At 28.3% G+C, this 16811-nt stretch overlaps 2 protein-coding genes and 1 pseudogene across 3 annotated transcripts in view; 2 read left to right on the forward strand and 1 right to left on the reverse strand.

Annotated features, from left to right (window-relative positions):
* The window catches only part of LOC145185579 (RAC-gamma serine/threonine-protein kinase-like), a 385494-nt gene that overhangs the window by 241030 nt on the left and 127653 nt on the right, over positions 1-16811 (forward strand). The window lies entirely within an intron of this gene.
* LOC145186156 (cilia- and flagella-associated protein 65-like) overlaps positions 1-16811 on the forward strand; it is a 259850-nt gene that overhangs the window by 241030 nt on the left and 2009 nt on the right. For both annotated transcript variants that reach the window (XM_090099055.1, XM_090099056.1), the window contains exons 14-35: positions 154-234; positions 569-623; positions 907-992; positions 1692-1745; positions 1829-2352; positions 2431-2515; positions 7476-7558; positions 8581-8644; positions 8884-9043; positions 10649-10783; positions 10983-11115; positions 11739-11807; positions 12068-12196; positions 12274-12358; positions 13835-13926; positions 14173-14239; positions 14423-14611; positions 15279-15392; positions 15535-15678; positions 16007-16135; positions 16447-16509; positions 16644-16700. In XM_090099055.1, coding sequence (XP_089955181.1) covers positions 154-234; positions 569-623; positions 907-992; positions 1692-1745; positions 1829-2352; positions 2431-2515; positions 7476-7558; positions 8581-8644; positions 8884-9043; positions 10649-10783; positions 10983-11115; positions 11739-11807; positions 12068-12196; positions 12274-12358; positions 13835-13926; positions 14173-14239; positions 14423-14611; positions 15279-15392; positions 15535-15678; positions 16007-16135; positions 16447-16509; positions 16644-16700 — 2598 coding nt within the window. The remainder of the gene's footprint in view (positions 1-153; positions 235-568; positions 624-906; positions 993-1691; positions 1746-1828; positions 2353-2430; positions 2516-7475; positions 7559-8580; positions 8645-8883; positions 9044-10648; positions 10784-10982; positions 11116-11738; positions 11808-12067; positions 12197-12273; positions 12359-13834; positions 13927-14172; positions 14240-14422; positions 14612-15278; positions 15393-15534; positions 15679-16006; positions 16136-16446; positions 16510-16643; positions 16701-16811) is intronic.
* LOC149883749 (uncharacterized) lies at positions 4283-5996 on the reverse strand (annotated as a pseudogene).

A 16811-nucleotide genomic window follows, 5' to 3' on the forward strand; every position in this document is an offset into this window, starting at 1 on the left:
TTTGTATTGCGTAAAAAAATTATTATGTTAGTTGTTTAGGATATATTATTGTGTTAGAAGTTTAAGTAGTAAGATGTGTTTGGTTGTACATCTTAACTTTATTGCAATACTCAATAATTGTGTCTTAGCAAATTTTTTTTTTGTGTTTTGTAGTACTCCATAGTTCCACATGTTTGTGTTGATGTTCCAAGTATGAACTTTGGAATTGCTAAAGAGAATTTTCTTTTTCATAAGGTGACTTTTTTTTATTTCTACCTTCTTCTAGTTTATTATTTGTTGTACTATTATTTAAAAGTTCTTTATGATTGAAGACACTATATATTACCTGCAACTGGCATATATTATTTTCTTTATATTAAGAAATAGTATTTATAAAATAATATATTTTTTTATTTATATAAAATATTTTAGGTTTATTATATACAGAAAATAATATTTATTTATTGTGTATAGAAAACAATAGTTTAAGCAAACTCTGTTTAGTGTTTATTTTTCTCTGAATTTGTTTGTTTTATTCTTCACTTGTTTATACAAGGTTGCTTTATTTTTTTCTACTTTTGAGTTGTAGTCAGTGTGTGTTAGCAATCATACTCATGGAAAAGTGATTTGTGTTTGGATAAATGGTAACAGTTGTGATAATAAAGTTTTCTTTTTACTAAAGTATTCACATTATTTTTCAACATGAGTTTTATTTGATATGATGCCTTCAGTTAATATTACATTGTTATGTCGAAGACCATGAGAATACAAGATTAAATACAATAATATTCAAATAATAACAAAAAAATCATCTAAAACCTTATAACATGTTCTAATATAATTTTGCTTTAAAGATCATTTTTTTTGCACCAATCAAAAGTGATTTAAAAATTATACATCTATGATAATTAAATTTTCTATTTTTAGCTGAAAATAATCACTTTTTTGTAACTCCAGCTGAAAATGAGATTGCACCAATGAGCAGCATGTCATTTAAAGTCACTTTCAAACCTGTAAATTTATACAGTTCTTTTTAATTTCTAAAGTTTATTTCAACCTCTTTTTAAACTTCTAATGCTTGTTTTAACCTATTGCTGTGGTATAAAAACTTATTATTAGGGTGTACAAAAAAAAATTTTTTTCAGCCAGTAGGCTTTTATCCTAGTAAAAATAAAAGTTTGGCCAAAGATTGATATAGTTGACTAAAGGAGAACCTCTTTAGGTTTAAAAAGTCTTGTTGTAAGGTTGATTCTCCAATCTAAACTTTTCATCAACTGAAGCATCTTTAGAGTGAAAAAAACATCTTAATAGGAATTCTTTCAAGATTGGAAACTATAAGATTCTGTATTAACTCTATGTATACTATCTAGTTGGAGTTGTTCCTGACTTTAAGGTTCCATTAGGCTGGAGCCTGCCACATCTTCCTCTAAATAGCTTATGTTGATTGACCCACTGGTTGAAGTAGCTATTTGAGGTGACTCAACAGTTAAATCTTTTTAAAAACTGATAATTTGGAAATTTTTAGTCTAATTTTTTTGAAAATTCTTTTGGTACACCCTACTTAGTAATGTTAAAATATTACTCAAAGGAAAGTTTTTCTTAAAGCAATCATAATAAAAGATATGTTAAAAAAACTTTTAATGTATCTTTCAAAAAGTTGTGATGGAACAATATTCAACTTATTGCTTATGATAATTCTGTTTTTGAATCAGGATGTCCCCAATAAAATGTATGGTGCAGAACTTGAAGCCTTTGTATTCTATAAGGTAAATTTGTTAAAGTATTACTAATTTTGTGTCATTTTTAAAATTGTTTTAAAATTGTAATATATTAGTTTTCAACTATTTAGAGTATGAGGGATTACAGACTAGTGGATGAAAATACAATAACAGTACCATGGTGTCTCACAATTACAGCCACTGGGCATACTTTTGGCAGTAACAGTGAGTTTTATCTACCTGTATGCAGTTGGTCATCTAAAACAATGGTTTTACCTCCAGTCACTTCACTTGATCAACCAATATATCGAACTTGTGTCCTACAAAATGATGGTTATAATCCTATTCACTGTGCATTCACTCATGATGATACTTGTGTTTTTAGTAGTAAACCAGATATTTGTTTACTTAAAGAAAAATTTCATTTATTTGTTTATCGTATGTCACCAATAAAGACTGGAATTAGCAGGTTTCAAGCTAGATGTACACTTAATTTTTCAGAGAAATATAATCATGATTTTGATCTAACTATGACAACCGAAACTGTCAACATTTTATTTAATGAAGGCAATCTTCTATATTTTATGCCAACTTGCATTGGTCACAAATCACATCAAAGTGTACAGATTCAAAATTCTTCTCGAGTCCCTATAAAGTAATGTTTTCCAGTTTTTATTTTTCTTTTTTTTAAAGTGGCAAAAAAATATACAGAACTGTTCATATTATCATAAAGGCTTCGTTGGAAAATCTCTAAATATGATCAGCAAATATTATCTGTTGAAGAAGAATATAAAACAATTCTACCTAATGAAGTTCAGGTAGTGAAAAACTTTCAAAATGTTTTTCCTTTTTATTAATTTGTTTCACTGTTTTTGGCATCATTAATGCAACTATATTTAGATTTGAAAGTAACTAATATTCATAAATACTTAGGGCTGTCAACTGAAAAAATGGGACAACAACAAACCTCAATAACTTTTCAATCAGTCTGACCTTTTTTATTGAATCTTTAGTTTTGCACAACTTGACTTAATAACAGCAAATTTTCTAATTTAAGCATGCCAAATCTAAATTTTTTCTTAACACTTTTGAGTACTGCAACTTTCAAAGCCATCATGAAAACTTAATGTGTGAGCAAATAATTACCCAAATTTTAATTGAGTCGTGTAAATGTGATTTAAATTTAAAAAAAGGGTTCAGTCATATTGCTTAAACCAATTAAAATTTTTTAACATGTTCAAAAAGTCTTAGGAATTTACCAATATTTTTATTATATAATAATAGTATAAGCATGTTATTTCGATGAAATGTGGTCTCCATCACACCTTATGACATCTTTATAATGGTCATACAAATTTTTTAGTTCCATTTCAAATTAATCAGCTGGTAGTGATCTGAACCACTGCAGCATCGGCTACTTAATTTCTTTATCACATGTTAAATCATGTTGTCTAAGAGACTTCTTCAAATCTTTAAACACCTAACTGTCACATTGGTTTACATCAAGGCTATAGGCTGATTGATTGATCAACATGGCATTTTGTCTGTTGAAAAAACCTCTGGCTACTGTATCTTTGTTTTCTTGAGATAGATTGTGAGAAATCCAAACTGAGAAAAGTTTTCTTAACCGAAGATATGCGTCAAAATAATATGAACAGTTGCTAGGCAGATTCTCATGTTTTCAGTAAGTGTTTGTACAGTTGGCTCTGCTGTGATCTGCTCTTTCACCAAATCAATGTTTGGTTGTGAGGTTAAGTTGGAAGACCAACCAGGTTGCACACTATCTGAGAGACTTGTTCTTGTAGCATCTTCAAACAACTTGCATCACAAATAATAAAAAAAATTCAAAATAAACATATCCTCTATATTACTCAGAACTTAGCTGCATTTTCAAACGCTGCACATAGAAAAATGACTGATTGTAATAAAGTTACAGGTATATTCACATATGTTACAATGTAACACTTTCTTCTTATTGACTGTACATGTATTTAAATATTGATTGGTTTAAATGGCCACACCCTTTATCATATCATGTTTCATATGCATGATGCACTAATCCCTAAGACTATTTGAACATGCCAAATATTAAGATTTGCAGCAGTTCCATTTTTCAATTTAACAGTTCTTGATTTGTCTTCCATTAAATGACATTTATGCTTGTAAATGTGTAGGGGAGGTAGGGGAGCATTGGGCACTTTTTTACATAAACGCTGATAAAACTGTTATTTTTTATCATAATCAAAATTTTATTTCAAATATATCTGGCACACATATTTGGCAGTAATTATTGCTAAGAAGAGTTTTAGTAATATAATTAGTCGCAAAGTTACAAAAGGTTTTTGAACACAAGTCCAAAGTGCCCAAACCTCCCGGTGGTTGGGAGGTTTGGGCACCCCTGAGGGGAGGTTTGGGCACTGTATTTAATATGCACAATATTGTTTTAATATACTGCTATGATTAAGTGTTATATAGCATTGATATAAAAAATTATAATACAAACATTTTTTCTTATCAGAGACTTTACAAAAAATTAAACAATGTCACTTGGGATCAATACTGTACGATGTTGGGCTTAATAAGACTTATTTTAAATTTGGTATGACCCAAAGAGGCTTATCAAATTTATATTTTAGGCTGCCACGTTTTATCCATGTTGTTGGTGTAGGCAATTTTGTTTTTATATCCTCCAGGGACGCTGGCTACGTCCTCGATGTCAGGAAACATAAACGTATTTCTTATCTTACTTGCTCTCATAAATTTGACAGTTGCCATGGAGTGATTAACCTCTTCGATTATTCCAACATAATGATAAACAGTTTTTTGGTGTTAAATTTAACCAACACAAAGTTATTGACCAGGAAATTTCTATCCATAACAATCACATCGTCTACATCAAAATCTTCTTCCGATGAATCGATTTCAACAAGGGCTTCGTCAGAAACGGAAACATTTTCTATTTCATCATCACTGCTAATCTTCCTGCTTTTCTCGTTTTTAGAGCATTTTTGATTTTTGTTGAGCTCTTTGATCTTATTTTTTCTTTGTCTTTATTTTTCTTCCATTTCAATGAGTCTTTTCTCGGGTGTGTCTGTCAATATTCTAGTTTTTCCTTTCTTCCGTTTCATGCCATCCAATTTCCTGGGGCCGGCATTCGGGTATGGCCTTACTAAATCAGGTGTTACATAGATAGCGCCCCTAGTCTGGCTTTTAGATAGAGATTCCATTTGAGATGGCCCAGTGACTTCCATATTTGAACTTGTACGATCCTCTAGACTCAGATTTTCTTATGTTGAAGGCTGTTCCATGATAGGTTGGTCGGAAATCAATTTTTCTGTAGCAATATTATTCTCTTCCGGCAAGCAGCGATCAGTTATAGAAGAACAAACAAAATCTTCTTTAGAAAAAATGTTTGAATTGAATGGCCAAATGCCAGGTTTTTCAAATCCCTTTTGAATATTTTGCAACTTGAATGCAAATGGAATGGCTTTTGCTGCTAATTTTGGGATTTCATAAATTGTTAAAGTTTTGCCAGGATTGCTTACCATCCAATCTGTTACAACAGTGTTATAATAAGTTTTAAGTGGTCCATAGACAGTCAGGTCTAGGGATTGCAGTTTTTGGCTGCAGTGCGGTGGGAAAGTCATTAAAACAATCCCTGATTCTTTGCAAAAATTGAGAACTGGTACTGAAATATGGCTCTCGTGATTGTCCAGCAGCAATAGAACTGGCGAGGAAGGCGTTGGTTTTGCGTGTTTTGCAAAATGGTGTACATATTTAAAAAAACATGGTGCTGTCATCCACCCTGAAAGATATGCCGCTCCATCTGAAGCAACAGGTGCATCATTTAGCATATATGTTTTGAAATTAACCCGTGGGAATATGAAAAAGGGTGGTATTGAGTTACCCAATCCATTAATACCAGAGCAAACCGTTGCAAGTGTCCCTCTTTCAGCTGACGTTACTTGCCCAACTTGCTTGGTGCCTCTGAGAGCAATCACTTTTTGGGTTCGTTGTACTGTTGATAATCCAGTTTCGTCTATATTGTAAATAGACTCAGGGCCGAAGCGATCCCGTTCATATACAGTTTTAAGATTTTCAAAAAAATCCCCGACATTTTTCTTATTGAAACTTTTGGCATGTGAGAGACTGGTAGCTTCTGGTGTCCTTATTGAAAGCTGAGGTTGTCTTTTAAAAAATCCTTTAAGCCAATCTTTGGATGCAAGTTTCTTCTCTGTCCAGTTGTCTGGTATTTTTTTTATTAATGGCAGTAGCGTATTCGTAAACCAATTCGCGTGCCTTCAGTTTTGACATTCCATGATTTAGTTTAAACAATGTTACAAGATATTCTGAAATTTTTTCTTCTTCATCTTTCGTGAATATTTGGGATGATACAAATTTAGAAATATCTTTCACAACGCCACCTTGCTTTATGTGTCTTTGAAGGTTAGACCTGGGTATATCATATTTAATCGCAGTAGTTTTAATTTTTCCTCCTTTAGAAACCTCTTCCAATGCGCGCAAAATAACATCTTTAGGGATTTCACATCATTTATTTTTCTTTTTAAATGAAAACGGGATTGTCCTGATAAGAAATGATTAACCATTCAATCCAATGGGCATAGCAAAAAAGCACAAACGTATGACACCAAAACACGCTAAAAAAAGAGGGAGCATTAGGCATGCCCAAACCTCCCTCCTACATGCGTGCCCAATGCTCCCCACAACCTCACTTTTCAAATAACTTTGAATAAGTTTATTTTTATCAAATGTTGAATCATAATTGCCAGGTAAATATAATGTTCATTAAACGCAAAAGAAGAAGTTAACACAGATACTTACACTTTCTTGCAGATTTCTTTGTTATCTTTCTTCAAATCACAAACAAGATATTTACTTTTGTACGCAACAAACCGTTAAGCGCAAGTAACTTGACAACCAAGTGAAATGACAGCTGACACTTTTAATGAGCGGTGTTGTAAGTTATAAAACTATATTGCTATGGTAGAAAACAAAAAATATCTATAATAGATTGTGAGAAATGAGGGGGTGCCCAAACCTCCCGACTGCCCAATGCTCCCCTACCTCCCCTACATCAAGTAAACAATCCTCAAAATACAATTGAAGTATAAAAGATATACTTAATATAAATTTTTAATAGTGCATGTCTATACCTTATAATAAATTAGGAAAGTTTTGCACCTAGGCCATAATATACAACAGTATTTAAACCACCAATTAAGATTTTTTTTAAAGATATTGACTGTAGTAAATCTGTGCTAATGTTTTTTTTTTAATGTTAACTTTGTTGTGCTTTTTTTTTTTTTTTTTTGGGGGGGGGGGGTTCTTGAAATTTTGTTTTAAAATTTGTTTTATAAATAATCAGTGGCATATGCTTCATTTCCTATAATTTTAATATTTTAACCTGATCACTGAATGGATATACTAAAGACTTGTGAGAGAAATTTTACCTTGATTTGTTTTAAAATTCTTTTTAGCTACGTTAAGCATTTATTTCCTTACTACCAAAAATGTTTTCAGGGAATAAAGATTTATTCTTATCTTCATGTTTAAGTTCAAAATAAAAAGGAAAGGAGCATTTTTTTTAAAGGTGGTAGAGTATATGTATTATATATGTACAAGGTGACCCTGGAGGACACCTTGTACATATATAATACATATATATGTAAAGTTGTTCAAGTATTTATATATTTTTTATTTGTAAGTTTTTTAATATCACAGGTTTGTAGAAATGTTTGAAATAAATTTTACTTTTAGAATCACTTGTGGACTTTTACTCCTGTTGAAGTATTAAAACACTTGTTTAAAGTGAAATTATTGGCTCATATTGATAATTTACAGTGAGTTTTTGTTGTTTTGAATATTGTTTTTTACTAGTGTTTAAAGTTATTGAAGAAAAAAAGATCATTAAAAGTTTATTTTGCTAAACACATTTTTTATGTTAAACAAATTTAAATTATATTCACACACATGCATACAAATTGCTTTTAAAAATGAGAATCAATGTAGATATAGATTAGTAAAATAATTGACCATTACAAAATTATCATAAATTAACACAATAGCAAAAAAAAAGTTTTTATGTTGATTAATTTAACTTAAACAGATTTTGCACAAGTCTACTTGAATTAAGTTATAGAAGAATTAAATAACAATGCTCTCTCCACCATTGTGACCTTTTAACCTTAAAATGACAAAGCTATTATTTTCTAGATTTACATCTTTTAATAGATCTTTAAAAACTACTTGCTTCCATGTAACATCTCTCTTTACTCTACCCTAATATTTTGAACTTACCCTTGGATTCCTTCTTCTTTTTTTTTTTGTCTTTTTATCGGCTTTTCAGACCAAGATTTGGTTGGCATCTGTCTTGTTACAAGTTTTTAGAGTGATTTTGGTGCAATTTCAAAAGTTAATCATTTTCTTGATACTTTATTAGTTGTAGAAAAATGTTTTTCCCAATCTTACAAAAAAAACTTGCATTTTTATCATTTATGGTTTCTTTATTACAATAATCTGAAAGATAAAAATTTTTAAAAATCTTCAAGGATTTTTTTTGAAACCACTTTATAATTTATATAAGATAAATATAAACAACATGTTTAAATTAATGTTTTCTTTAAGAAAAAAAAAAAAGATTTGGTTTTGCTCTAACTTTTTTCGTAAAATGGTAACATCAAAATAATTTTTATTTATGCTGTGCAGACCGTGTAGACATATTTACTGTGTATAGGAAATTGTTATAAATTAACAGCTGTGGAAATTTTCCTAATAATCTGTCTTTTTGTAGTTTTAACTGCAAACATTTGAAAAAACTGTGTTAGCAATATTTCTTACTGTTAAATCTTAAAACTTTTTTTAGTGAGCAAACTCTTCAGAAGTACATTGTTAAAATGGTTGGTGAGAGTCAAAGTGGTGCAATTAGTGTAAGTTATCAATTTACTGCAGATGTTTTCTAATTGACATTCACATTTAACTAACTATAAATAGAAAAGAAAAAAAAAGAAAATAATTTCATCTGTGTCAGAAGGCTGACTTAAATGTAAAATTGATTGAATGATTTGATATGATTTTTTTTTTTAAATGGTGCATATTTGATCTATTTTTTGATATAAGAAAATTTTGAATGCTGTTTGTTTTTTTTTGTTTTATTTCTTGGTATCAGTGTGAAGAGGAGAGTGTTGCTGTTGGTGAAATCATAGTTGGAAGTACAAGTAGAACACATATTGTTTTAAATAACACTGGTGGTTGCAGTTTGGATTTGTTCTTGTCTATTGAAGAATTTTTTATAAATTCAGAGGAAATAGTTCCTTCTATGGATTCAAGTAAGTTCTTAGGGATGAATATAAAATTGACATTCTGAAGTGTTACCAATTGCTTCATATTTTCTTGGTTTAAATTCATCAGTTAAAAGTATATTTTTATTTTATGATATTTTAACATTTTCCTGCTTAATAAATTCAGAAATTAATTTGGTTTTGCTAGAAACTAATTTGGATTCCTTTGGTATTAAAAATTGTAAAAAATTACACTAATTTACACTAACCATTCTGGTAAGCTTTAAAAAGCTTTAAATAACTTTTATATTAAACTAAATTATAATAATTTAAATTACCATAGTGTGACCTAACAAAGTCCTATGCTTTAAGAAAGTTCTAGTTTAAGAAATGACAAATTTCTTATATATAAAAGAAACATTTGTGGAAAATAACTTAGTTGTTTTAACTAGATATCTAGTTAAATAAAATAACTAAATTTTTTTCTCTAAATATTTATTTGTTTAAGTGACGGAATTTGTCACTTCTTAAATTAGGACTTTCTTAAAACATAGGACTTAGTTAGGTCACACCACAGTAGTATGATTTTTTTTATAAACAAAACAAAAACTTTTGTAAACCCATCAATAGGAAAACTGGGTACTGAATGGACTGCATATCAAAAATTTTTTACTGTAAAATGTGAAACATAATTTTGGAGTCTACAAAAGATATAAACAGCTGAACATAAGGGCAAACAGCTGAACATAAACAGTAAAACTTAAAGGACCAGTACAGATTATAGTGGTTCATTCAGTACTAAGTTGCTCATCTTTATTTTGTAATTACTTTAGCAAACTATTTAAATTGCTGAAACAGCAATAAATCTTGAGTAAACACCTCAGTTTAACCAAATCAACAGGAAACAGAAAATATACATGAAGTGCTATACTAAAGCAACCTCAGGTAACAAACTAACAAATAACCAGATATTGATACTAATTGAGGAAAAGCTAGTCCTTTTAGTACAAATCAATTTTGTACCAGACTCCTCTACTGTAGTATTGTTTCTCACTCATCTGCATCTTTTAATTTATGGTTTGTTTTGGATAGTTTAACTTATTTTTCAATACAATTATGGCTTTAATTGTAAAATATTAACATTAAAAACTCTTCATTTGGCAAAGTTGTATATGGAGTTGGTAACCTACTCATATTTAGCTATGAATATGTCATTATTGATCATTACCACAAATTTAATGCAAGTTTTTTTAAGATTTAAACAGGAGTGCTAATAAGTTTAATATTTAGTAAAATGAAGCTTTTATCAAAGTTACAATACTACTTTGATAAAAACTTCATTACTTATTTTTACTTTTTTATTATTGTACTTTCTGTTGTGTTTATTGTATTAATAGATTTTCCATACTGTTATTTCAACATAATCATGTCTGATACTTTAGGTGCTTTTTTGCCCAATAAAACAAAAAACTAAATTCATGTCACAAATAGAGTTAACAATAATTCTTTCAGGGTAATTTCACCATATATAGTTAATGCTGATTATGAAGTGTAATGGCATAATGTTCTTGATGACAATTCTAGAATGTCTAGAAAACAAGAAGAAAGTTTTGAAATTGTTTTAAAATTTGAAACAACTTTATGTTTATTTAGTGTTTCAGCTAGATCATTATGAATTATGCTTACCTTCTTACTCAAGTAAAATGTTAGCAGTTACAGTTTCTCCAAAAAGAAAAGGATCGTTTAAAGCACAACTCTTTTATCAACTTAGATCAAAGAGCAAACATGGTATTTTATAAAGTTTACAAGTAACACTTCTACTAATAATGATATAAAGTGTACTTCAATTTTGATTTAAAATAAGAGAATATCAAAACTAAATTTTGTAAAACACCTCGTACTTTATTTTTCTTATTCCTTGCATAGATGTTGAAGTTTATTTTTTTATAATAATTTGTTGTTCAATGATAGCCAATTCCTATTTTAGAACCCAAGCTCTTTTTATGCAACATCACTGTATATGCAGTGTATCCTCATATCTTTGTGAATGATATTCGAGGGGCTGGTTGTGCTCAATATTACAGTAAAAAATATCTTTTAGAACTTTTCAAAATAGACAGGTACTAGTAATATTTCTATATATTTTTTAAAAACTGTACCTTAATAACTTGATTGTTCATAGTTACTGAAAATTAGTCAAAACTCTACAGTTCTATCCCCAGAATGTCATCTATTTAGGATGAATGTACTATATCCTCATAGTCAAAAAGTATGAAAAATCAAAGTAAGCTATTACGTCAGAAAAAAAAATCAACATTAAGTTTTCTCTCTTCTGCTTATATAAGCAAAATGATTACAAAACATTCTCTTTTTTTACACAAAACTGATAAATTAAACCTTTATATATAAAAAAAATACATTAACTAGACTTTAAGTTAAAAGAGATGAAAGACTTTTTGCTGCTTTTGCAAGTATTTCATTAAGTATGTAACAATGATTAAGAATTGCTGTAGCGAATCTTTGATGTAAGCTTGCACTCTGTGGTTTGTAAAATTGCTGAAACTAAAGTACATCTTGGATTAAATAGCACTCGAAGAATTGCTAATATCATGGTTTCTTATTACCCTATATAGTTTGTATAATCAATTCTTTCTTTTTAAATATTATTAAAAAGCTTTATTTTTATTTTTATTTTTTTAAATTGTTATTCAACTGTTTTTTAGTATTATTTTTTGTTTCTCAGTTTAAACCATTTGCTACACTCTGATCCTGAGCTTGAAGAGCTTAAATACAATGCATCATCACGGTTCAGGTAGTTTATGTTTTAGAGAATGCTTTGGTTTTAATTTTTTCTTGAAAATTTGAGTTGTTTTAAAATTGTTTGGAATTTATAGATTTATCTAAAACTATGTTGATTTCTTAATGCAAAGTTTTTTCTAGTTATTTTTATTCTCTGCTTTTCTTCTCTATTTTAAAAGTTGAGTTTTTAAATTATTTTGAAATATTTCAGCATAGTTCACTCATTTATATCTTGTAAAAAGTGGTTAAATGAATCATTAACAATTGTTTCAGCACTCAAATGAAAATGCCTCAAACAACTCGTGCTGTAAATCAGTTTGATTTTGGGTCTGCTGTTCAAAGAAGTGATGATTGTATAGTCCGTCTTAGTCTTGAAAATAAAGGAAATACTAGTGTTAAATGGTAAAAAAATCAAAAACATTTTTTGCTATTTCAACACTTAATTAAAAAATGCTTTCATCTTTTCATCTTTGTTTCAGGGTAATAAAATACTCTACAGATTTCCAGTTGGACATTGAGCCATGGGCTAATCCTGGTACACTTAAAGATGATGAACTGCATGAGGTTTATAAAACAAGAAAAAATCTATAGAATTTTTTTTTCTAAAAAAATGCTTATAGCTTCTGAGGCTTTTAAATAATCTTTCTTTTTAACCCTCTGAACTAATTTAACTCTAATTTTCTTATTGATTTTTAAAGTGGTTGTTAAAATCAACTAAAGTCTGTGAATTTTAGTATTAAAAGTGAACTTTATATATATATAGTAAGAACATTAGTTTAGAGCTTCGATGGATTCTTTTTATTGAATCCAGAGTGAGCTTTTTTATTTCAACCACAAAACATTTTTTGCGGGTTTGTTCCTTTCTGCTTAATACTGTCCATATGTACTTTTTAAGATTTCATTCTTCCATATATAGGCAAATATTCTGTAATTATGAATTACAGTTTTTCCCTGGTACCCAAAGATATTTATATTAAAATTGCTTTTTTTGAATGATTTTTTTTTTCTACTTAAGACTAGTCACTGATTACTGAGAATTTTAAAAAAAAAACTTTTGCATATTGTAATTTTTTTTATATTGAGCAAGCAGTTTATACTTTTAGGCCCATCATAAATCCTTGAAGAGCATGTAAAATATACACAAAATTGCTTTTAGTAAAAATATATTTGAAAAAACATTAAAAAACTTGAACAAACAGCTTCAAGAATCTCAAATTAATTTGTTTTCATTTTTGTTTAAATTTTTTTTCTGTATCCAAATTTTTATTTGTATAGAAATAAAATAAATAGTAAGTTAAATATTAAAAGTTCATGAGTCATATAGAATACATACATACATACATACATACATACATACATACATACATACATACATACATACATACATACATACATACATACATACATACATACATACATACATACATACATAGATGCAGAAATCTCCATTATAAATAATAGTTTTTGACTTTGGACATGTGCTTTGTGAAAAATTAGTAAGATAATAAAAGCTAAAAGCCATTTGTGAAAGAGTTTCTTAAAAAAAACTTGTTAAATCTATGCTAAAAAGATACTTTCGCGGTAAAATGTGGGGAACTATTTTAGTTACTAATTTTGCTTTTCAACATTTTTTCAAATATTAAGAACTGCATTCAGGCTGATATTTCAGTTGTCAAACCAGTGTACTTTTAATCAGTATTTGTTGATTTTAATTTACTAAATAATACAGAAAATTTAAATAAAATCAATTTAGCAGTTTGTTTGCCCTATTTATAAATACAGCCAAAGGTATATTGTGAGAGAACTGTAAGGTATTGGTTATGCAAAAAACTAATGCCAGATTCAGCATTAGTTTTTTGTAAAAATATAAGATTCACCAGCATTTGTTTAAAAGTTTTTCACAACTTTTTTTTCATTGTTGTTGGCAATTTTTATTTTTGTTCTTTTATTAAAAAGGTTTTTTCTTTTTTTTTTTTTTTTTTTTTTTTTTTTTTTTTTTTTTTTTTAATGTAGCAAAAGCCAAATTTTTTAATTTTTTAGATGTTCGTATTGAAAAACAAAATATTTTCTGTTGATCCTTTGTATGGTGAAATTCCTCCATCCAAATCTCAAATTGTTAAATTCTCCTATCAGTAATTACCATTTTTTGTTTCTATAGATTTAAATATTTATTACTCTGAAAATTAGATGTTGTAGGTTGCAGTAACTACTTTATTCCTCACAGTTATTCTAAGTAACTGCAGTAAATTATTAGATAAAATATTAGTTTTAGGGGTTTGCATTTGAGTTACTGTTTACATTCTAATAATTTGTTGTTGTTTTATTATTATCATTAAAAAAGCTTAACTGAGCATTTAATCGTTTAATTATTTTTTTAGAAATTTGATAAAAGGTGTGCATAAACTTCCAGTACTGTTCAAGATTATTCAAGGACGTGAGATAATGGTACAAGAAGCTATGTAAACTTCGCACCATAATTAGTTATATTAGTTTTAACAAAACACCAAATAGTTTTTTTTTTTTTTTTTTTTTTTACTCTATTAAGTTTTTCTTGTTAAAAAGTTGATGTTTTTCGAAAAAAGTTGAATTTTTTATCAAGTAGTTTTTGTATAATTGGTTTATTTTTAGTTAAACTTGCTTGGAACAACTCTTGATTATTCTGTTAATGCATTACATTTAACATCATTAAAGCATACATTTACTTCTATCTCCATCAGTTGTGAAATACCTCTTGCACAGATATATACTTTGTATAACCCCACAAACAATAAATTGGGATTTGAATTTGATTTATCCATCCTTGATAAACTGCAAGAGGTAAAGGTTTTTAATTTTTTTATTAGATTAGTTTGTCGCAGGGTTTGTACAAATTCTCAAAAAAAAAAATTTTAATCTAAGGGAAGGTTTCAGCTCAAGCAAAATGAAGAAAAAACTCAGGTCATTTTTTTTTGTTTCAGATTTAAAAAAATGTCTGTTCTTGCAAACTTGTCTTTAGCAAGAATTCTTAAAATCATTAATGACAGTTTAGTAATTATTTCACCTTACACAGCAAATACCAGAGTAGTATCTGGAGTGGTATAGCTCACCAGGTAGCTTAAGTCCCACACTATTTAGTACTAGCAATCCAGTCACCAGTAGACCATAAGGCTGTTTTCTATTTCAACCCATAATATTTTAATTGGTTCCATTCTTTACTCAGAGTCCTACTAATTTCATTTTTGAACTATTTATGTAGAAAATAAATAGTTCTCTTATCAATATTAAATTTGGACAAGGAAGAAAAAAATTTGGTTTAAAAATGTATACATAAAAATATATATATATGTGTGTATGTTTAAAACCTAATATGTTTAAAAAATACTTAAAGATAAACATTTCCAGCAAAAATCAGAGGAAAAACTGTTTCTTTTTTCTTAACTCAGGTGGTAAACACATTCACAATCTTAAGAACCTTGTACTAAACTCAAATCTTTATTTTCTTTAGGAGAACTATGACTGTAGAATTCTTGAATGTTTGACACCTACTGGAGAGGTTTTCCCCCGTCAAACATTTGACACTCAATGGGTATTTTCGCCTGTAGAAGCCAAGGAATACCATGTAAAGTGTTTTACTAATTAACTAAATAATTTCATACGCTCATGAAAAAAATATCTTAAATATTTTTGGTATATTTAATAAAAAAGATTTTTTTTTTTTTTAATTATTATTAGATTTGATCAAAAAGAAATTTTTATTTTAGGTGGATGTTTTGTTAACTATTCAAAGTGGAAACAGCTCAATTATCTCCTTCTTTGGTACTGGACTTGATGATTCTGTTTCAAAAGAAAATAAAATATATAAAGATGAATGTTTATCTAATCAATTCATTGCTTCACCTGATGAGGTAGGGTTAGTAGTTTTTTTTGTGATGTTTTTGACAAGCTTATTTGATATCTTGAAAGTCTATTCTAATTCATATTCTTAATCTGATTCATTAAAATACATATTCTTGTTATTATGTTGTCACCAATTCTATCACTGAAAAAGTAATTCACATATTAATTTCTGAGTTTATTTTCTAAGTACATATTATTATATTTTATAAGTCTGTGTATTAGATATAACATGGGTTATTGATTTATATGCTGTGTTATCTTATATTTGTTTTCTCTAAATCAATTTCTACAAATTTTTGGTTGAATTTGTTTTTTAATAATAAGATTTTTGTTTAGTTGCTCAAAATATCAACAGATGTTCTAAGTTTTGGTGATATTCCTATGTTCAGTGAATCGAGTCAGTTAGTATTTTTGACAAACATGTCAGAACATTATGATGTATACTATGACTGGAAAGTGAAAAAGGTTAAGCTTTTTGTCTCCCTCATATAAGGTTTACCTTTATTTATATCCCTTGTTTAAGATTTAGCTGTATGAAAATAGCTGCTGATCTGTGTTCCAAATGGTAAAAAAGTAACAACACTTCTGTGAATATATGCCAGATATCAGTAACATTTCCTTAGCAGATCATAATGTAGTTATAAATGAAAACCAAACTTTCTGATTTATGGATCTCAAACATATATGTTGTTATGCTTATGCCCTGCTCTAAGAATAATGTTGTGCATATAGATTTAGTTGTTGTTTTAAATAGTTATGTGTTTAATATTTTTTAGAGTTTTATTTCAATTTTTCCATCGCAAGGAGTTATCAAACCACGAAATCATATAGTTTGTAAAGTAAATTATTGCTATTTGTATTTTTTACCTTTGCAAATAGCTGTATTTCTTATCCTTGTAAATATTTCTATTTTGTATTTTTATTTTGAACTTTTGTAAATGTTTTTTATTTTATTGGTTAACTTTTATTTAAGGTAACGATACATGCTCAAGGAATTCCTTCTATACACAAAATTGATGTCATTTGTGAGGTAATGCTAATCATAGGTTTTTTAAATGCTTTTTTGTAGAATATTTTTTTGTAAAATGTTTTTCTTCAAAAAATCATTGGTTGATTGTTAAAGATTATACCAATAAAAAAA

Source organism: Hydra viridissima, unplaced genomic scaffold (genome assembly GCF_058129835.1).
Source record: "Hydra viridissima isolate aposymbiotic clone 2 unplaced genomic scaffold, HvirCarnegie_v1 scaffold_9, whole genome shotgun sequence".
NCBI lineage: Eukaryota > Metazoa > Cnidaria > Hydrozoa > Anthoathecata > Hydridae > Hydra > Hydra viridissima.